This window comes from Erpetoichthys calabaricus, chromosome 1 (assembly GCF_900747795.2).
Source record: "Erpetoichthys calabaricus chromosome 1, fErpCal1.3, whole genome shotgun sequence".
In the NCBI taxonomy this organism is placed as follows: Eukaryota; Metazoa; Chordata; class Cladistia; order Polypteriformes; family Polypteridae; genus Erpetoichthys; species Erpetoichthys calabaricus.
In genome coordinates, this window is record NC_041394.2 from 167652986 (window position 1) to 167674708 (window position 21723).

The 21723-nt window shown below is 42.3% G+C and overlaps 1 protein-coding gene across 1 annotated transcript in view; it reads right to left on the minus strand.

Annotated features, from left to right (window-relative positions):
• Window positions 1-6385: 6385 nt before the first annotated feature.
• Window positions 6386-21723, minus strand: part of nuak1b (NUAK family, SNF1-like kinase, 1b) — a 30507-nt gene continuing 15169 nt past the window's right edge. The window contains exon 7 of the mRNA XM_028808320.2: window positions 6386-8964. Within this exon, the coding sequence (XP_028664153.1) occupies window positions 7880-8964 (1085 nt within the window). The 3' untranslated portion in view covers window positions 6386-7879. The remainder of the gene's footprint in view (window positions 8965-21723) is intronic.

The following is a 21723-nucleotide window of genomic DNA, read 5'->3' on the forward strand; positions in this document are numbered from 1 at the left end:
ATCTGTCTGATGTCTGTTTTACTTATCACAACAGAAAGGAATAAAGAAAAAAAAGGCAGAGATTGGGGCTGAAGTCAATGCATCTGTTAACCTTACAAACAGCTCCGGCTTTGTCAGGTAGTGCGTTATAGGCTGTCACAAAAAGGGGCAAGCAAGACTGTGCTGAAAGGTCAACATTCAGCCACTAAATGTGACATGAACAGCAATTTTCAGTGATGTAAACTGGTGGCCCGTCAATGAGATCATCAACTGCAGTCTTCAAGTCCGACAAACCAGCAACCAAAAGTCATGCAATGTGAAATCAGCTTGTGATCCACAGAACATCTGGTACTAGAACAAATCCCAGATGGGATGTGCATGATTATGCAGGGCCAATCCACCCAACACCATATACTTGGAATGCGGAGAAACTTAAGTTGCTGGGGGCAAGCAAAAATATAGGGGCCTGCAAATGGACTGTGACTGAGCCTGAGGTCAGGGACTGTAAGGAAGGAGTCCTTCTGTGCTAACCATATATAGACTGAGATAAGATTTTAAGTACAGAGACAGTCAAGGAGCAGTGGAACAGGTTTAAAAATGTTTTACATATAATGCAGGATAGGTACACACCTAAATTTGAAATTAGTACAAAATTTTAAAAAACTCCATAGGTAATTAATAAAGAGTTGAAAAAGAAGCTGAAAAGGAAAATAATCAGCTGTATAAGAGTAATAACTGTAATGTGAATCGTAGGGCATAGGAGAACATAAGGGCAACCATTAAGAAGGATATCAGGGAGGCTAAAAGACAGTTACAGATAAATATAGCAGATAAGGCGAAAGATGGCCAAAATGAATTCTTTCAGCATTCTAGTAGTAAATGAACAGTCAAGGAGGAGGTAAAGTGCATCAGGACTAGTAAAGGTGAAATTACAAAAAACAGACAAGTGAATTAGCAGATGCTCTAAACAAGTCTTCACATGTGAGGAAGTGGATAACCTCCATGTGGTAAAAGGAACTGCTAAGATGGTACTGAGTGATTTGAAAATTCTAGAGGGAGAAGTGCTGCGTGCATTAAAATGGCTGAAATCAAACAAATCACCAGGACGAGACAACATTTACCCTCAAGTTCTTTGGGAAGTTAGCGAGTACATATATAAACCCTTGACGCATAGTTTTAGGAAATCAATATGCACTGGGGAAATTCAGAAATACTGGAAAATATTATACCATTAAAAAAAAAAAAAAAAAAAAGGTAACTGGGCAGATACAAGCATGTAGAGGCCAGTAAGCTTAATGTGAATGACAGAAATTTAAAGGAAGAAATTATTAAAGGATAAGATTGAGCAACACATGGCAAGAGCAAGAGTTTTTCTGAGCACTCAGGATGGGTTCAGAATAGGGAAGTCATGTTTTACCAACATGATGGAATTCGATGAGGAAGCAACAAAAGGATATGATCAAAGTGGAGCATATGCTATTATTTATCTTGACTTTCAGAAAGCATTTGACAAGGTGTCATATGCAAGATTGGGAAAGGGAAAAAAAAAGTGGGAGTTCAGGGTGATGTTTGTAGATGGGTGCAGAATTGACTCAGACACAAGAAGCAGAGGGTGATGGTGTGAGGAGCCTTATCAAAATTGGCTAACGCTAAGAGTGGTGCTCCACAGAGGACAGTGCTAGGGCCGATGCTATTTTTAATACATAAATAATTTGGTTAGGAATATAAGTAACAACATGGTTAAATTTTCAGATTATACCAAGATAAGTGGATTGACAGTTAATCTAGAATCTGTTGAATCATTACAGAGGGACTTGGGCAGCATACGGGCTTGGGAAGATTTATGGCAGATGAAATTTAAGTAAATGTAAAGTTTTACACATAGGAAGTAAAAATGTTAGGCTTGAATACACAATGGGAAGTCTGAAAATCAATAGTACACCTTATGAGAAGGATTTCAGAGAAATAGTGGACTCGACACTACCAACTATAAAACTGTTCAAAAGCCATTAACAATGTTAACAGAATGTTAGGTTATATAGCACGATGTTTAGAGTACAAGTCCAAGGAGGTTATGTTAAATCTTTACAATGCACTGGTACTGTGTGCAGTTTTGGTCTCCAGGCTACAAAAAGGACATAGCAGCACTAGAAAAATTCCAGAGAGGAGCAATCAGCCCGATTCCAGGGATACAAGATTAAAAGAGACAAGCCTTTTCAGGTTAAGAAAAAGAAGATTAAGAAAAGACATGATTGAAGTGTTTAAAATTACAAAGAAAATTACAGTGCATCGAAACTGTTAATTTAAAATTAGTTCCAACAAAAATATGTGGACACAATTGGAAACTTAAGTTTAAATTGAACATAAACATTAGGACATTTTTCTTTACACAGAGAACCATAGACACATGGAAAAGACTACAGAGTAGAGTGGTAGACAGTAGCACTTTAGGGACTTTCAAAACTAGACTTGACTTTATTTTAAAAGAATTAAGTGGATAGGAACAGCATGTGTTGTTGGGTTGAACGGCCTGTTGTCATCTAGATTGTTCTAAAGTTTATAATTATACTGGGTACCAGATTAAGATTTCAGTGTTTAGACAATAATGGAGCGCTAGCAGGATCCTGTGATTATCACAGGGTATTCTGAACACTGTAATAGGTGTTACATAATGCTCTATAAAATAATAAAGTGTTCTCCATTACGTGAATAACTCATCTAACTACTGTAAGCACTTTGTAAACTCGACACAGGAAGGACCTAGGATGCGAACCCATTATCTCCTTAATGTGAGGCAGCAGGGTTACCATTAGAATTAAAATGTCTGTCCAGTCCTACTAGTTCTAAAAGAATCACTTAAAAAGTTATTTAGTGAGAAACTGGATATGAGCATTGAGAAAAAGCATTCAATGGAAAGCTTTACTTCAACAGCAGAACCCCAGTGTGCCAGTCTAACCAGTGCCTTTTGTATATAAAACAAATTCTGAAGACAAATTTAGCCAAGAAGCACCAGAACAACCCAAGGGATGGAACAGTAACTGAGCCATATTCATGAAAAAAACATTATAAAGATCTGAACATGCTGCCAGAATAATCTCAAGCAACCCATGACAGTAAAAATTGAAGGCTAGAAACAATGAATACTAACTAGTTGGAAGATACTTTGTGCAGGTTGTGTGCTAAAAGCTCAATTATTAACATACTTATCCAAATTAGACACTAATAAAAACATGGCAAAAAGTGGTTAGCACTGCTCCTTTAAAGGTTTTGGCATTGTCATTCTGGAGCTTACATGTTCTCTATACATCTGTGCGAGGTTTCCTACCACATCCAAGAAAAGTGTGGGTTAGCCATTGACTTCAAAATGAATGAGAGTACCCTATGATAGACTATTAGGTGGGTTGGCATCTTTAAATCTACCCTTATGTTAGACAGTGTGCCCTGGTACAACTTTATCTAGGGTTGGTTCCTGCCAGGATAGGCTCCAGCCCCTCTATGCCCACAAACAGGATAAAGCATGCCTGAAAATGTATGGGATGACGGAAGATGTCTTGGCTTCTTATTTAAGATCATTATTCCTTTGTCTTATAGACCAACTCTGGTTATTTAGAATTGTCTGTATAACATTAAAATTGGAGGAAAAAACAAAAAAAAAAAACTGGTGGACCATGAATTACAAGACTATCTGCATGGAAGGGTCTCTGTTTTTGGTTTATTTCTTTTCTAGTAAACCAATAACAACGTACTCTCTTCCTGTATGTTGAGTATAATGTACAAACACAGCTGCATTCCTTAAGAGTTCATCATTTTCCAGAAACACAATCTTCCCTACAGTAGGCTGGTGCCCTGCCTGGGGTTTGTTTCCTGCCTTTTGCCCTGTGTTGGCTGGTATTGGCTCCAGCAGACCCCCCGTGACCCTGTAGTTAGGGTATAGCGGGTTGGATAACGGATGGATGGACAATTAATCTTCATATTTTATTTTTTAATAATATGTGAAAATATTTAAGAACTTATTTGAAAAAAAATGTATGAACATTTTATGAATCAAAATAAATAAAAAATATTTGCAAAAGTGAGCATAGTGAATAGTGCTGTTTCTGGATGAGAATGTGTTGTGAATTCCTTTGATTCCAGTTATTATGTCATTTATCCTCGTGGAGGTCACTATCACAATACACTAATCATTCTCTAGATTCTCTAAGAATTCTCAGGCTAGCTGGAAAATATTAACCCCTCCTATTTTTGGTGTGACCAGTCTGCACTAATCAGCCATTCTAACCTAAGGGAGTTTCCAGTTGCTTAGATCCTCTCTTTCATGCCTGCAGGAGTAACAAATTGATGCTATCTGTACCCACAATTCTGTCCTTCAGGATGATTTTACAGTACAACCACAAGTGACAAAAAGCAGAAATGGTAGACTGACTAATAAATTGTTGAGTTTACTCCAAGAAGCTACTATAACTATCTAATTATATTCATCATGCCCTGAACTGTAAACAAGACACTAAGGTACAGTACTTTATGACTTAAAAGCCTGTTTATGTCAACATGGGCACTGCTTGAGAGAACTGCCCACCTACCAGCAAATCACTCAAAAACAATCGGAGGACCTTATTTAAAAAAGACAAAGATGTGAGCAGGAGACATCTGCATACAGCAGAGATGCCATCCCCAATATTCTGTTTTAGTTTATTATTTTGTTCATGAAAATCACTAACAGGTTTGGCAACATAACCTCAACCTGCAGCATATTGGGCCCTATATACTGTCATCTCCAATCTATATTAATTAGATAATCAAAGATCCAAACACAAAGGCATTTTATGTGGAATTTATTTCCCTGAACAAGTAAGAGATTCAACAATCAAATAAAATGCCAAATTAGGAGGTGTGCGACATGCAGACTCAAAAATGAGCAAGTAAACAGGTTTGTAAAAATGTTTATTTTGGCCAAAAAATATTTCCCTGTTTCCATGTTGCAAGTTTAAATTTAAAACAGTAAATCTGAAATTGTAATAAACATATTTCAAGGAAAAAATTGAAAGAAAAAAAACAAAGCATTTCGCTCTTATGCATTCCATACAAAATTTCAATGTCCACCGAGTGTGTTTCACATTCAAATATGTCGCACCTTAAACAGGCACATTTTAACCAATATTAACTTGCTAAGGACACTTAAATATATTTCACTTTTAAATCTAAATACAACTGATGATTTTAAATGTAGTTACCCCTGCTTCTTTTGGATGGGTTGCTTTTTTGGTTTAACATCCCATTTTATGACAGAATACTCAATTATTTTAAGGATTACCTTAGACATACTTTCCAGTGATTTCATTCATATGCCTGATTCACTGATTCTGTCTGCCTTCACTCTTTCAGCTTATTTTAACCCAATGTTAAAGGAACAATTTGATTAATATATTGCCATATATTAATATATATAGTCCTCCATACTCCAAATTAGTATTTCAACTAACTAAATATTTCTATAAAGGTAAGTCAGACACACTAAACAAGTCAAGCAACTATCTTCATGAATTCCTAATGCTTCACTTACATACTCAGTTTTAAGGATCCCTTTTGGTCCGAGTTATATGGCTTTACTATGAAACCCAAATACAAAACCTGGCATTTCTCCAGTCTGCATTCTTGCAGATTCCCCTTATGAGAAAAGGGCATGAATCTTGTTCACCAGAATACCTCAACATTAAATAAGCTCCAAAATTATGGACACTTTCTGTGCAAAGCCCTACGGATTTACATATAAACCCAAACAACTAAGATACCATGTTTATGAAATGATATGACCTTATTAACACTAGAATTACCAAAAACCTACGAAAAAACTCGTAAACCCGGCCTGTGTTCCACATAATATATTTTTTAGCCTATACAGCTCTAGGTACTACCTCATTCCATGATAAACAAGGCTTGAGCTGGTAGAGCGATTTTTGCCGTTTCTGTGGCAGTGGGAGGATGGGATAGCAGGCTGCTTGCTGTTTGGAATTATTGACACATTTACAAGACAAAAGATGCTGACGGAGAGGTACGAACAAATTTAAGGTGGGCCGGGTTTACAAGTTTTTTTTTGTAGGCTTTGGTAATTCTAGTGTTAATGCCAACAAATTGACCCCAATCCTTTGCCTATGCTGATAATCTAACCAAACTGTGTTCTTGCCAGAAATCAAGTTTTTATAAATGAGCTAGGATCCCTTTGCATCCAACTCTTATACCTTCACTCCAAAATCATTGTGCTGTTTAATCCAGCAGAGTCCCAAAAAGTGAGCAACTAGAACCCAAATAAAATATGTTCTATTTCAGAACCCTAAATAAAACATGCTCACGTGAATTTTACACAATATCTGAAAGCCAAAATGCTGCAGATATGCAATCTTTGTACTCCTTGTTTTTTTTACAGTCCCAGTTCTAAGATAATCACTTAAATACTGAAAAAAATAAAATTAGAAGATAACAAGCAGATCTCTGCCTTAACATTTTTAAAGTGGATATCAGTGCGAGCAGATATTCTTTATCTGATCTGTAAACATGCCCCTGTATGAGGAAGGGACTGGGCCTGGTCTGGTTAAAGGCTGTCAGGTGTGGAGGGAACCTGGCTACTTTGGTACCAGACAATATAACTAAAACACAGCAATTGCCACTGGCCACACCATCACAATAAGAAGCCTTATTAATTCCAGACCTGCTTTTGGTGCAGCTGAAATACAACTTGAACTTAAACACGGCCTGCAGAGCAGGGGGTGTTGCCTGGAAGGAATCCCCACAAATTAGCAAACAACACACAAACCACATTGGCTTTAAGAAAAATAAATAAAACTTATTTCATGCAATAAAAAGGCACCAAAATACAAGCAGCAACTGCCTCAAGTCAAGCTTTACAAAACAGAAAGTAAATAATATTAAATAACATATTATGGTTTTATACAACAGCATCCAGTCAAGTTTCATCTTAGTCTACTTAAACAGTCCAGAGCACCATGCTTGGTTTTCCAGTTTGGCAGAAAGCAATTCAGCCCATTTGTTCATTTTTCTTCTCTAGACTACACCAATAGTCCAAGGCAGCTTTGAGACAATGTGCTGGTCACAATCTCCACCCCTTCAGTTGAGACATTTTTTGCCAAAGGGAAGGTACATACCTTGGGTACAGCAGTACTGCACCGCCACCTTTATATTTGCTAACCTGATGCAGCCCAGAAGTCTAGACAGGGTTTGGGCTTGGCCACTAGGTAGCATTCCAGCTTACAGAAAAGCTGAGGCACAATATCCTTGACAGTAAAGTGGACTCAGATTCCAAACTCACAGGTTCATTACCTATAATTACGATACTACTACTATTTTACACCACCCTAACCCACCTGAGCCAATGGTCCTTTTCCTGTCTATTCCCAGGATACTTCCTTTCCTTTCTGACTTTGCTCCAGGACACTCCTCAGTTACTCCAGTTATATGCCTGTAATTTTCACAGTCATTCCGAGTATATTATTCTACCTTCTGTACTCATTTTGTCCAAATCTATTCTATATACCAATGTCACTCTCCACTCTACCTTTTTGCTTTTTCAAACAATGCATACCAAATTCTCACTCATTACCAAATATCCCCTTCTCCTCATTATCAATATTCTTCCCACTACTTCCTATTCTTCCCTAGCACATCTCACTCCTCTCCTCTCTTTCAACTTTCAGTCCTTCCCCAGCTACTTTCCAAACAGAACATAGGATTCCCAACTGCCTTGCTTTCATGCAACAGTACTGCAAAGCTACAATTCTAGCAATTCTGTCTATTGTCTGCCACTGATAAATTTTTTGTGTCCTCCAGTGCACTTCATGCTAAGCCAATTCCCAGTGAAGCACTGGTCGTCATTCTTGACCCTCAGGCACTAGGTGAGGCTACTGCTTATTTCTAGTGCTTGTTGGTAAACCTGTGTCATATCTTCCATGTCAGCCAGTAGGGAGAAACTGCCACTGTCTTTACCCGAGCTGCAGCTCTTATGGTAGAAGTGGACCCCATCAACAGGTGGCTGGACTTTAAGTCTTCCAAATTCTCCAAGATGAAAAAGATTCTCAGCAGACACACAACTACGGATCTTTGAGACACCCACAACAGCTGCAGAGCCAGCACACTCTGGCCAATCTAGTAGCTCAAATGATTCATTAGACAAGTTACTATCATCGCTGACCACACTGGAGGGTCTACTCTGGCTACGATAGAGGCCTGAAGCACTAGTGCAGTCAGAACAGTTCCCTCCAGTCGCTGGCATAGCAGGCAGTGTGCTGCTGGTGGAGTATTTACCATTGCGTTTAAGAATACCCTTCCTGCCAAAGCTCTTTTTGACACTGGATATTTTCCGAGGACTCTGTCCTCCAACTCCAAACTGGTCACAAGACTCGCTGTGCTCAGGGGATGAGTAATAACCTGACTCTCTTTGTGGAGTCTTCTTCAGAATCCCCTTTTTAGGTAGACTTGTGTTTGCTTCAGCTGCCATCTTAGGAGGGGAAACAAAGCTTGCTTTGTCCGGATCAAGGTTATCTGTAAGGCCTGCTTCCTGTGGTAGGGTGTTGACTGGTATGGCACCCACGCTGTGAGAGCGCTGCTCCCTTGGTATATGACTTTTCAGGATGCCTTTCGGCCTTTTCAAACCAGGCTTGTCTTCATCTCCTAAACAATGAACCACATCATTCTCTTTTTTGGACTTCCGGACAGAGCGCTGACAAGGTGTTGTATTCTCTACTCTGTAGGATAGCTTTGCATTCTTGGACTCACCCTCTGGTTGGATACCAGAAGATCGATGCTGCCAGTCAATAAATCTTGCTAGCAGTGGGGAGCCTGCCTCATGCAGAGCATCACAGTCACATACGCTGCTCTTGTAGCCCCAGTTAACCCACCAATGGTTGGCAATGTCTTCAACAGTTGCACGCCGATCAGGGTTCACCATTAGCATCCAGCGGATCAGGCCACGGGCATCTGCAAACAGGCAAAAATATAGCTTCAAGGATACTTATACAACAATTTCAAAATGCAAAGGTACAAAGATTTATGAGGACTTTTAGGTGGACAATTATCTTCTATTTACTAAACTGTGTAAATTACAATGCTGGGAAAAACAAATATCAAAAAGAAGGAGTAGAAGTGAAACCACAGGTTATTGCATTACAAGTGCATCTCAAAATTAGAATATCATCCATCCATCCATTTTCCAACCCGCTGAATCCGAATACAGGGTCACGGGGGTCTGCTGGAGCCAATCCCAGCCAACACAGGGCACAAGGCAGGAAACAATCCTGGGCAGGGTGCCAACCCACCGCAGGACACACACAAACACACCCACACACCAAGCACACACCAGGGCCAATTTAGAATCACCAATCCACCTAACCTGCATGTCTTTGGACTGTGGGAGGAAACCGGAGCACCCGGAGGAAACCCACGCAGACATGGGGAGAACATGCAAACTCCACGCAGGGAGGACCCGGGAAGCAAACCCATGTCCCCAGATCTCCCAACTGCGAGGCAGCAGCGCTACCCACTGCGCCACCGTGCCGCCCTAGAATATCATTGAAAAGTTAATTTCTGTAATTCAATTCAAAAAGTGAAACTCATTATATAGATTAAATTAAATTAATTAATTAATTTAATTAAAAATAATTTTCATTTTGCTGATTATGGCCTACAGGTAATGAAAACTCAAAATTCAGTATCTCAGAAAATTAGAATATTACATAAGACCAATATTTATAAAAAAAAAAAAAAAAAAAAAAAAAAAGATTTTTAATACAGAATATACAGAAAAGATTAATACTGAAAAGTATGTAGGCACTCAATACTTGGTCGGGGCTCCTTTTCCATGAATTACTGCACCAAAGCGGTGAGGCATGGAGACGACCAGCCTGTGGTACTGCTGAGGTGTTATGAAAGCCCAGGTTGCTTTGATAGCGACCTTCAGCTTGTCTGCATTGTTGGGTCTGGTGTCCCTCATCTTCCTGTTGACAATACCTCATAAATTCTCTATGAGGTTTAGGTCAGGCGACTTTGCTGACCAATCGAGCACAGCAATACCATGGTAATTAAACCAGATATTGACACTTTTGGCAGTGTGGGCAGGTGCCAAGTCCTGCTGGAAAATGAAATCAGCATTGCCATAAAGCTTGTCAGCAGAAGGAAGCATGAAGTGCTCTAAAATTTCCTGGTAGAAGGCTATGCTGACTATGGACTTGATAAAACACACTGGACAAACACCAGCATTATCATCGACTGTGGAAACTTCACACTGGACCTCAAGCAACTTGGATTCTGTGCCTCTCCACTCTTCCTCCAGACTCTGGTACCTTGATTTCCAAATGAAATGCAAAATTTTCTTTCATCTGAAAAGAGGACTTTGGACCACTGAGCAACAGCCCAGTCTGTTTACTCCTTAGCCCAGGTAAGACGCTTCTGACGTTATCTCTGGTTCAGGAGTGGCTTGACACAAGGAATGCGACAGTTGTAGCCCATGTCCCAGATCTGTCTGTGTGCTGGTGGCTCTTGAAGCACTGACTTCAACTGCAGTCCTTGTGAATCTCTCCCAAATTCTTGAATGGGCTGTTCTTCACAATCCTCTCAAGACCGCGGTTATCCCTGTTGCTTGTGCACCCTTTCCTGCCACATTTATTCCTTCCACTCAACTTTCCATTAATATGCTTGTGTGCAGCATTCTGTGAATAGCCAGCTTCTTTAGCAATGACCTTTTGTAGCTTACCTTCCTTGTGGAGGGTGTCAATGACCACTTAAAGGCTCAGGACACCATTGCAGGTGTTTTGGGTTAATTAGCTGAGTGGAGTGTGACACCAGGAGCCTACAATATTGAACTTTTTCACAATATTCTAATTTTATGAGCTACTGAATTTTGGGTTTTCATTAGCTATAAGCCATAAACAGCAAAATGAAAAGAAATAAATGCTTGAAATATATCACTCTGTGTGTAATGAATCTATATACGAGTTTCACTTTCTGAACTGAATTACTGAAATAAATTAACTTTTCAATGATATTCTAGTTTATTGAGATGTACCTGTATACAAGGGAGAAATCAAAAAAAGTAAGTCTAATTTAAAAATTACACGAAAACCATAACCAATAGAAGCTGATGCAATACAACATGTTTACAATGACTTATTCAAACAAGCACAGCGCATTACTCTGCCGTTAGTCTAGTTGAGGTCAATGTCAAATAAACATGGACATTATGCTGTGGGACTGCACCATTGTTGACTAATCCCCCGTTTAAGATTTCTTTGGGCAGAGGGAGTGAAACCTGCTGAAATTTACCAGTGGATGTTGGCTTAGTACAGCAGTGAAAACAGCATGACTGAACAAAAAGTTTTTGAATGGGTACAAAAGTTTAAAGCGAGAAGAACAAGCAGGAAGAACAAATCATACAGAGAAGGGCGACTATGCTGATTCCAGGACTAAAGGAGATGAATCGCAAAGAAAGATTAAAAGAGCTGAGCCTTTTCAGTTTAAGCAAAAGAAGAAGAAGAGGTGACATGATTGAAGTGTTTAAAATTATGAAGGGAATTAGTACAGTGGATCGAGACTTATTTTAAAACTAGGGGGCTCCGCCCCCTGCTCGCTTCGCTCGCCAACCCCTGGCATTGGGGCATGACAAAGAGTGAGATGTATGAATTAGATATAGAATAGTGTGCAGGTTTGGATGATGCCTATAGAAATAAAAAATAGAGTGTTTGGCATAGAGTAATGTTTTATTGGAATATTTCTTTGTATACAACATTAGTAGTAAAGATGGTGTCTTGTCCTTGAATGAGTCTTCCTTGGCATGGATCATTTATAACTTTAACGTCAGATGAACGTCGAACACGTGAGAAGGCAACATAAAGTTGTCCATGTCCAAAAACGGGTTCAGAGAGGTAGATGCCAACCTTGTCCATGGTTTGTCCTTGTGATTTGTTGATGGTCATGGCAAATGCAGGTTTAATGGGGAACTGTCGGCGTTTCAATGTAAAAGGTAATTCTAGATCAGAACTCGTAAGGTCAATTCTAGGAATGAGAACAGTATTGTTAGCATGTGATCCTGTAAGAACTGTTGCTTGAATAACATTGTGTGTCATGGTGTTGACGACTAACCGTGTGCCATTGCATAAACCCTGTTTAGTGTTAAGGTTTCTTAATAGCATGATTATTGTTCCGTTTTTAAGGGTAAGGTTGTGTTGTGGTAATCCGGCCGGGTTAATAGTGTTCAAATATTCTAGTTAGCCAATAAAAGGTGTCATTTTGCTTGGCTTTTCTCTAAAGCACTTTAAAAACAACATCAAGGCTGACCAAAGTGCTGTACAATAAAAACCCAGCATATCAGACACACAATAACCAAAGGGTAAATGAAACGGAAACACATAAGAGCTGAAGAAATTCATAATAAAAATTATACAGATCCATATTACTAAACGAGAATGGTAAACCGGATATGGACGCAGGGACCTGCCTGTGGACGCAGGAGACATAGTGCGCAGGCGCCACACAAAGCTCCCCTCCCCAGAGTGAAACGGGAGAGACTACGAACGTGCGCAGGCGCCACACAAAGCCCCCGCCCCAGAGCAAAACAGGAGAGACTACGAACCGTCTGACATGCCGCAAGCAGGATAAAGCGAGGTCAGAAATAAAAGACAGAGTAGGAAACAAAGTAAAACGTCATAAAGAGGTTAAAGAACGGGGACAAACACATGGAGAGCAGGTTACAGATGATGAAAACTGGAATGCAACAGCTTCAAAAAAACCTAGGCACGAAACACATGCACAGCGAGGGACAGAATATAAAGGTGGAAACAACGACAGTTAAACGTCCACACCACACAGCGGAGGCAGACCCAGAAGGTGCAGGCGCCTACATCGTGCGTCGGAAGGCGCGGGAAAGTACGAAAGGCAAAGGCGCCTACACAGCATGGTGAAACACGACATAATACGGAAGGCGCAGGCGTTGCCGCCATATTGTGAGTGGCACTAATGCGTAGTGAGGGCGCAGGCGTCACCGCCATATTGTGCGTGGCACTACTGCCGAGTAAAGTTAAGAATAATGTGCTGCTTGGTGTGCCACACAAACACCCCCACAGACTACGGAGTCCATGGAGACTACGAACGACATAACCACACAAACAACAGGAGTCAGCGCCCAACCCCAGTGTAAAACGGGACAGAATACGGAGTCGGGAAAGGTTCACAAATCAAACCCGACATAATACGCCACACCAGAGTAAAACGGGACAGACTACGGAGTCCAGAAAGGGTCACAAATCAATTGGAGTACGAAAAGCGCCAGACAGTACGCAAACACACTACACATGCATGATCCACGCACCTCTAATAACCCGCGAGCAAAAACACGATATAGTACAGAAATCCCACAAATACTGACTCCACAACATATTTGAATCACATTACAGTGATACAATATTAACAGTGCAACCACACAAGACACAGGCACAACACCTGATGGGTAATAAGAATAAACGAACACTCTGTATTAAAGGTTCGTCATCCTCACACGTGAAGACTATACAGCATAAGTTAATCATCACATTACAGTCATACATTTTTAACAATTCAACCACAGAAAACGCTATATATTAACAGTAAGTGCAATCCATTATCCATATTACTAACGCTAAACAAGGAAGAACTAATGGAGTTGCGCTCACGCCTCCAAAACAATAGACCAGATACCACTGTTAACGCGATGGGCTATATTCTGTCCAAACAATATTGATGTTGATCACATAAATAACCAAGTCATTGCATTACTTCCTGGAGAAAGCCGCCTCTTTCTAAGTATTGACAAAATTGATTCTGAAGACGACATTGAACATCTTAATTTCCCTTTACAATATCTGAACACTATTAACCCAGCCGGATTGCCACAACACAACCTTAACCTTAAAATCGGAACAATTGTCATGCTATTAAGAAACCTTAATACTAAACAGGGTTTATGCAACGGTACACGTTTAGTCATCAACACCATGACAAACAATGTTATTGAAGCAAAAATACTTACAGGATCACATACTGACAATACTGTTTTAATTCCTAGAATTGACCTTACAAATTCTGCCCTTGAATTGCCATTTACATTTGGGCGACGCCAATTTCCCAGTAAACCTGCATTTGCCATGACAATCAACAAATCCCAAGCACAGACCACGGACAAAGTTGGCATATACCTCTCTGAGCGCATATTGGGACGTGGACAACTTTATGTAGCCTTCTCATGAGTTCGGCGTTCATCTGACATTAAAGTTAAAATTATAAATACTCCAATACCAAGGAAAAATCATTCAAGGACAACAAACCATCTTTACTACAAATATCGTATATAAAGAGATATTCCAATAAATCTTTGTGATTTACCATACAATGCATTCTTTACTTCCTATCCACCGTTTGAAACTGCGGAGGCAAAACAGGCACGGGTTCAAACCGAACGAGCTCAACTGACGGATATACGCCTACAACGCGCGTCTCAAACCGCAGAAGCAGGGCAAGCACTGGTTCAAAACAACGCAAACTCCTACAACGCGCGTCTGAAACTACGGCTGACCAGCGGGCACGGGTTCAAAACGCCGGGGGTAGGCGAGCGAAGCGAGCAGGGGGCGGAGCCCTCTTGTAGCCAACATATCATACTGGGTTAAAAGCCAGAGAGCAAAAGTGTGTTTTTAAATAAGATTTTCTGTCATTTTTTGATTATTATGTGTACTTTCATTTAAGTTATGACAACCTGAATGCATCAGTGACTTATGAAATGCTTCTTAAATTTCTTCCACTCTGTATTCATTAGCTCAAAATTCCACTTGAAACTTTAAATGCAGTGACACTTTCAGGAGTCAACCCTGTGGGAAACCAGACCTTACTTATGCTTAATTATTCATGAAGAGTTGATTGAACTGATCCATAACTGATTTTATAGAGTCCACCATCACTCTTTAATTCTCCATTACAATTATCTTCCGAGTGGCAAAACTTGTTTTTGGTGTCAAAGCTGGACACACCTTGAGACACTTTCAAGAGACATGCCCTCATGATAGGATTCTGTGGCCTATTTTTTGACATTGCCTTATAAAGGGGACTGGTCTTGTTACACATTGAGTGAGCAAGAATTCATTCATGAAGATACACTGTTCTCTACAAATTTAATGATGCCATGATTCTTAATTGTTTTATAAAACACAAGTGCAGGAAATTTGTAATTTTACACATCTTAGTATATTGTAGCTAACATTTTGTGTCTTAAAAATCAGCACCATACTTACTGGGAATCACAGTAAATGATGTAACATGCTTTTCTCATTTCTTCTTTATGTGTAACCTTCTCCGACAAATGAATTCGTTAATACTGGAATAACTTTTTCCTTTAACCATTCTGCTTCTTCTCATAAATGCTGCTTCAATATTTAATCCTAACTAATTGTTATATTAATTTAACCAGTAATAATATCACTCTTAGTTACAAAATGTGACATTTTCCGATACAGTGATTGTTTCCCTATATGCAAATGCATGTTGGGCATTAGTCATTCCTGTGTTTCAAGGTAAATTCAAAAAGTAAAGGCAATGGAAAATTACAAGGTAACAACAATGGATAGAAGCTGACGCAATACAACATGTTCATGATGGCTTATGGGTAGGTTGGACTTCGGACACATACAGCACAACACTCTGTCATTAATCTAGTTGAAGCCAAAGTCAAATCAATGTGGATGCTCCACTGCAGCATTAAACCATTGCTGAACAACATGCCATGGTGACATTTCTTTGGGCAGAGGGAGTGAAACCTACTGAAATTCAAAGAAAGGATGTTTGCTTGTGCAGACCAATAAGCAGTTAGGATATGCATCTTGTGGAAACTTTACCCCAAGTCATCAGGCTCAATGACTTATGCAGATCCATAGCTGATATCTTCAAGATAAAGCCAGTCATCATGTTGATGTGGGCTTATGTGAGCAACGTTGATTGTCTATCAGATAGAGCTTATAGTCGGTTAGACATTAGAATAGTGTAGATGAGAACAGGCCATTAAGCCCAACAAAGCTGACCAGTCCTATCTACCTAATTGTTCTAAAAATAATAAAAATAAAAAAAAGTCTTACTGTCTACCACACTACTTGGTAGCTTATTCTAAGTGTCTATGGTTCGCTATGTAAGGAAAAACTTCTTAATGTTTGTATGAAATTTATCCTTGAAAGTTTTCAACTGTGTCCCTGTGTTCTCATCCATATTACTAACCGAGAATGCTAAACCGGATGGATGCAAGGACATCCGGCCATGGGCCGTAGCCGCAAAAAGACGTACTGCGCAGGCGCCCCAAGAAATGAGGGGCCGCGAGAGGCGGATGAGGGGCCGCGAGAGGAGGACAAGACCACAGAAAAAAGGAGTGAGCACAGAAAAAAGGAGTCAAAGAAAAGAGGCACCCTGAGCACACAAAAAAGGAAAAGGCACAGAAAAAAGTAGTCAAACGCAGGCGACGCACAGCGCCGCACGAAACCCATTGCACACGAAACTAGCACACAAAAAAAAAAGAAGACGCTCGCGCACAACAGCAAGGCACCCCCCCCCCTACAGGCACCGGACGGGACACACACCAAGAGGGGGATTCAACAAGCCCCTGGAACACAAAAAGAAAGAAGACGCTCGCGCAACAACAATCCTCACACCCCCCCCCCCCCCCACCAATAAGAAGTGACACCCAAAGCCACATTTCTAAAGGAAACGTCCATATTAAACATACGTCATCTCAACACCTTCACACTAGGCAGCATAGGTGTCAGCATAGGTGGATCTCCTTACAATAAAGCACTATTAACCGTTCAACTGCAGAAAAGGCTACATATTAACAGTGAGTGCGATCCTCCTTATTACTTATCCATATTTCGCATGCTGAGGAACAAACAAGTCATGAATACACGGTCACGGGTACAAAACGATTCGGATCGGATAACGGGACCAAACACACGAACACGAATGAAACAACAAAATACACGCCGGCGCATACAACGCGCTTCGGAAACTCCGGGAGAAAAAATGTCTCGGATCAAAAAACGCAAAGCTCAAGTAACCCCGTTACAGAGACGTGCCCAAATGGACAGACACAATGAACGTAGACGCATACAGCGCGCGTCTCAAAGTGCTGCATCGAAACAAGCACGATTTCAAACCGAAAGAGCTCGCGTCTCAGACATACAAAAAAGGGAGCGAAGAGACAAACTAAATGAATGCAGACGTGTACAACGCAAATATGAACTGCCAGAAAACAAGCAAGCAAGACTCCAAAAGCAGAAAGCTCAACTGACCGACATACAAAAACGGACAAGGCTCGATACAAACAATGCACGACGTAGACTGAAACGGACTTTTCGCGAAGCGGAGGCGAATCAATTAAAAATCCAAAATAGCGCGTCACAAATAATGGACATGCAACAACGCGGCACTCAAACGCCACAAGCAAAACATGCCCGTCGCGGACATCAACGCCAGACACCTGCTAAACGCTTACGCCAGTTGGCTGACAACGCCTTCAATAATGAGTCCACTATTAAGGAAAATTCTTTGGGATTAATGAATGTAATTTGCAATCATTGTCATTCACTTAACTTCCCAGAAGAAACAACTGGCAATACAAATAATGAATTTACACGTTGTTGTCAAAAGGGGCAGATTAGACTACCTCCATTACATTCATATCCTGAATATCTACAGAAGCTTCTAACTAACGATGTGCCTGAAAGTAAAAACTTTAGGAACTGCATTAGATCCTACAATAGTTCATTTGCTTTTGCATCTACCGGAGTACATATCAGGCCACCAAAAGGCAATGGCCCATACTGCTTTCACATATGTGGACAAATATTGCATCGCATTGGAACAGTGCACCCTGAAAAAAATCAACAACGCAAATATGCACAGGTCATTTCATTACTTCCTGGAGAGACACGGCTCTTTCTAAGCTCTGACAAAGTTGACTCTGATGACGACAATGAACATCTGAATTTCCGGAGTCCATAGGCGGTCGTCTGTCACAGTATTTATAAAGCACTTTAGTACTAGGGTGTTGTACCATGTTAGCCATAATGAATGTAGAGAAAAGCCAAGCAAAATGACACCTTTTATTGGCTAACTAAAATGATTACAATATGCAAGCTTTCGAGGCAACTCAGGCCCCTTCTTCAGGCAAGATGTAATCATTGATTACATCTTGCCTGAAGAAGGGGCCTGAGTTGCCTCGAACGCTTGCATATTGTAATCATTTTAGTTAGCCAATAAAAGGTGTCATTTTGCTTGGCTTTTCTCTACATTCATTATGGCTAACATGGTACAACACCCTAGTACTAAAGTGCTTTATAAATACTGTGACAGACGACCGCCTATGGACTCCGGAAATTCAGATGTTCATTGTCGTCATCAGAGTCAACTTTGTCAGAGCTTAGAAAGAGCCGTGTCTCTCCAGGAAGTAATGAAATGACCTGTGCATATTTGCGTTGTTGATTTTTTACTGTGACAGACGACCGCCTATGGACTCCGGTCGTCACCCCCAGGCCGCTAGGAGGAGCCCTCCGGACAGCATATTTGCGCCCCGAGTTCCAGCAGGGCCTCATGGACTTTGTAGTGTTTTGACACAGCCCTGCTGGATACCTTGGGGGCCGCCAGGAGTCGCTGTAGGGGGGCTAGTAAGCTCTTGTGTGCCCTATAACCCGGGAGTGCGTCCCAGTCACGTGACTGGAAGAAGCGATGTGCTCCCGGGATGAAGAAAAGGACTTTGCCCTGACCCGGAAGGAAAACGGACTTGTGGGTTTGGCTTGGAGCCACTTCCGGGTCAGGGTCTATAAAAGGACTCTGGGTGAGCCCAGACATTGAACTGAGCTGGGAGGTAGGGTGGCGACGTGTCTGGGAGTGGAGGATTGTTTATAGAGAGAGAATTGTGGTTAATGAGTGTGTGGAGGAGAGTGCTTGGTGCACCTTGTAATATTAAAATAAAGTATTATTATACTTTCACCTGGTCAGAAGAGTGGTACCTGAGGGTTCGAGAGGTGGACAACACGTCTATCGGCTACACTGGCGTAGTCGGCAGGAGTCTCTGGCCGTCTGGAGGCAGAGGATCTGCATTTAAGAATAAATTTGTTGTGGCAGAGAACCCTGAGAAGGTCCCGCTTGAAACCGCGGAGGTGCAAACACCCCATTACAGAGAAGGTGGTGACGCTGATGAATCTCGCCTCGTACCTGGTCGAGATGGGGAAGAAGTCTGGGAAAAAGAAGGATAACACCGACTGGGTAAAAGACATGACCAACGACGAGTTGGCCTGGACTCGCCTGACTGGGTGTGCCGGCGACAGGGAGCTGGTAAAGGCTGAAGAAGCCCGAAGGGCGCAACAGCAGGAACGCAGCCAGCCAGGGGCCGCGCCGAAAACCCTGAATAAAGTGGGGACACCGCTGACGAATCTGGAGGTATGTGCTGGGAAAAAGCCCGAAGTTTCGGGCTGTTATTCTTCCTATTTTGCAGAAACCTACCTCCAGAGAGAGCACGGCGCGTTAGATGCCTGTCGCATCCCTCCACAAGATGGCTGCGGTACACAGAAGGCAGGCCAGGCTAGGAGTCGACAATCTACCAGCCCATTCGAGGACAACATCCACGTGACCTCGCGCGATGGAGTCTGGGATAGAGAAGGTCAACAGCGGTCCTTCAGTGAGGTCAGTCTTCCCCTGACGGTTCAGTGCTCCCTGAAAGGGAAGGGGGCGGCGAGCGAAGCAGCGCCACCATCAAATGAAGGTAAAAAGGGACGGGACGTGACTGTAGTGTCTGCCGGCAAAAGTAAAAAGGCAGACCGCAGCCAGCCGAAGGAGGCTACCCGTTCCTCTAAAGACTCCATTTCCCAGGAGCCCTTGCGCTCATCAGCAGAGCACGTGCCAGGAGTGGACATGCTCATTGGTTCCCGGTCGGCAGATAACCAAAATAAGGAAGTAGCCTTACTGCCGGCCGAGACAAATAACTTAACTGATTATATGGTACGGGATCTCGAAGAGGTACTCGAGCCCGTACTGCCTTTCTTACAGGGAATCGCGGACTTGAGAAGACGTCTGGAGGAACTGGGAGCCACGGTCGAAGCGCCGCTGAGGAGACTTCATGAATACCTTCGGCGGTTAGGCCGTGAAGCCCCGGCCTCGATTAATGCGGCGGTGCAGGTAGGTACCCTCTGTACCGTATATAATAAGGGGACGCAGTGTGAATCGGCACCGCGTTTAATTAGTTGCGGTTGCCAAAGCGCTGTGTGCCCGACAATCGAATGTGGCACGATGACGGAGTGGTTGGGAAATTGTCCGTTAGAACCGGAGCAGCGGTATCAGACGCTGCTCTGGACTAATGCGGACGTTAAAAGCCCGACCCGCGTGGAAAAGGGGTTGCCGTTAGTTAATGAAGAGGCGGGGGAGGCACCGATCGTCCCGGGGCAGCTGAATAGTGCTGTTACCCGGAGCGATACGGTACTACTGACGCCGCCTCCGAATTTATATAGGACAACGGGCGTGCAAACAGCAAAGAGGCTCTCTCTATTCCATAGAGAGCCTCACGTTGTGCACAAGCCCCAGAGAAAGCAGGAGATCCCCACACAGAAATGCGGGTCTCCTAACAGGGAAAAGACAAGGGCAAAGAGCAGCAAAGCGGCTGTTAACCCCTCCTTGGCGGAGGACAGGGTGGAGCTGACAGAATTCCCGAGGTGCTTCAGGTCTCGGGAAGAGAGGCCACCAGGAGGACGTCGGCGGTGCTATAACTGCCGGCAACCGGGCCACGTGTGGAGGAGTTGTCCCCAGAGGACAGGGGAGCGAAGAGACACCAGATACACCGTTCCCCCAAGGTTCGCTGGGGGATCTAGACAGCAGAACCACGACCCGGATCTCGCGTTCTCCTGGAGGAAGACGTCCCTCGCGGGAATCAACGCTCCGCCCCACTGGTCGTCGCTAAGGGGGAGGGACTGTGACAGACGACCGCCTATGGACTCCGGTCGTCACCCCCAGGCCGCTAGGAGGAGCCCTCCGGACAGCATATTTGCGCCCCGAGTTCCAGCAGGGCCTCATGGACTTTGTAGTGTTTTGACACAGCCCTGCTGGATACCTTGGGGGCCGCCAGGAGTCGCTGTAGGGGGGCTAGTAAGCTCTTGTGTGCCCTATAACCCGGGAGTGCATCCCAGTCACGTGACTGGAAGAAGCGATGTGCTCCCGGGATGAAGAAAAGGACTTTGCCCTGACCCGGAAGGAAAACGGACTTGTGGGTTTGGCTTGGAGCCACTTTCGGGTCAGGGTCTATAAAAGGACTCTGGGTGAGGCCAGACATTGAACTGAGCTGGGAGGTAGGGTGGCGACGTGTCTGGGAGTGGAGGATTGTTTATAGAGAGAGAATTGTGGTTAATGAGTGTGTGGAGGAGAGTGCTTGGTGCACCTTGTAATATTAAAATAAAGCATTATTATACTTTCACCTGGTCAGAAGAGTGGTACCTGAGGGTTCGAGAGGTGGACAACACGTCTATCTGCTACAATACATAAATAAATCTCCAACAAAGAAATACAAGGTTCAAGATAGTTCCGGGAAGATCATGTACATAATTTAGGATATTAAGGATATAATAACAAAACATTTTGTTACTTTATGGCGGGGAAGAAAAAAAAAAAAAAACACAACACTGATGCTTCTCTAATAGG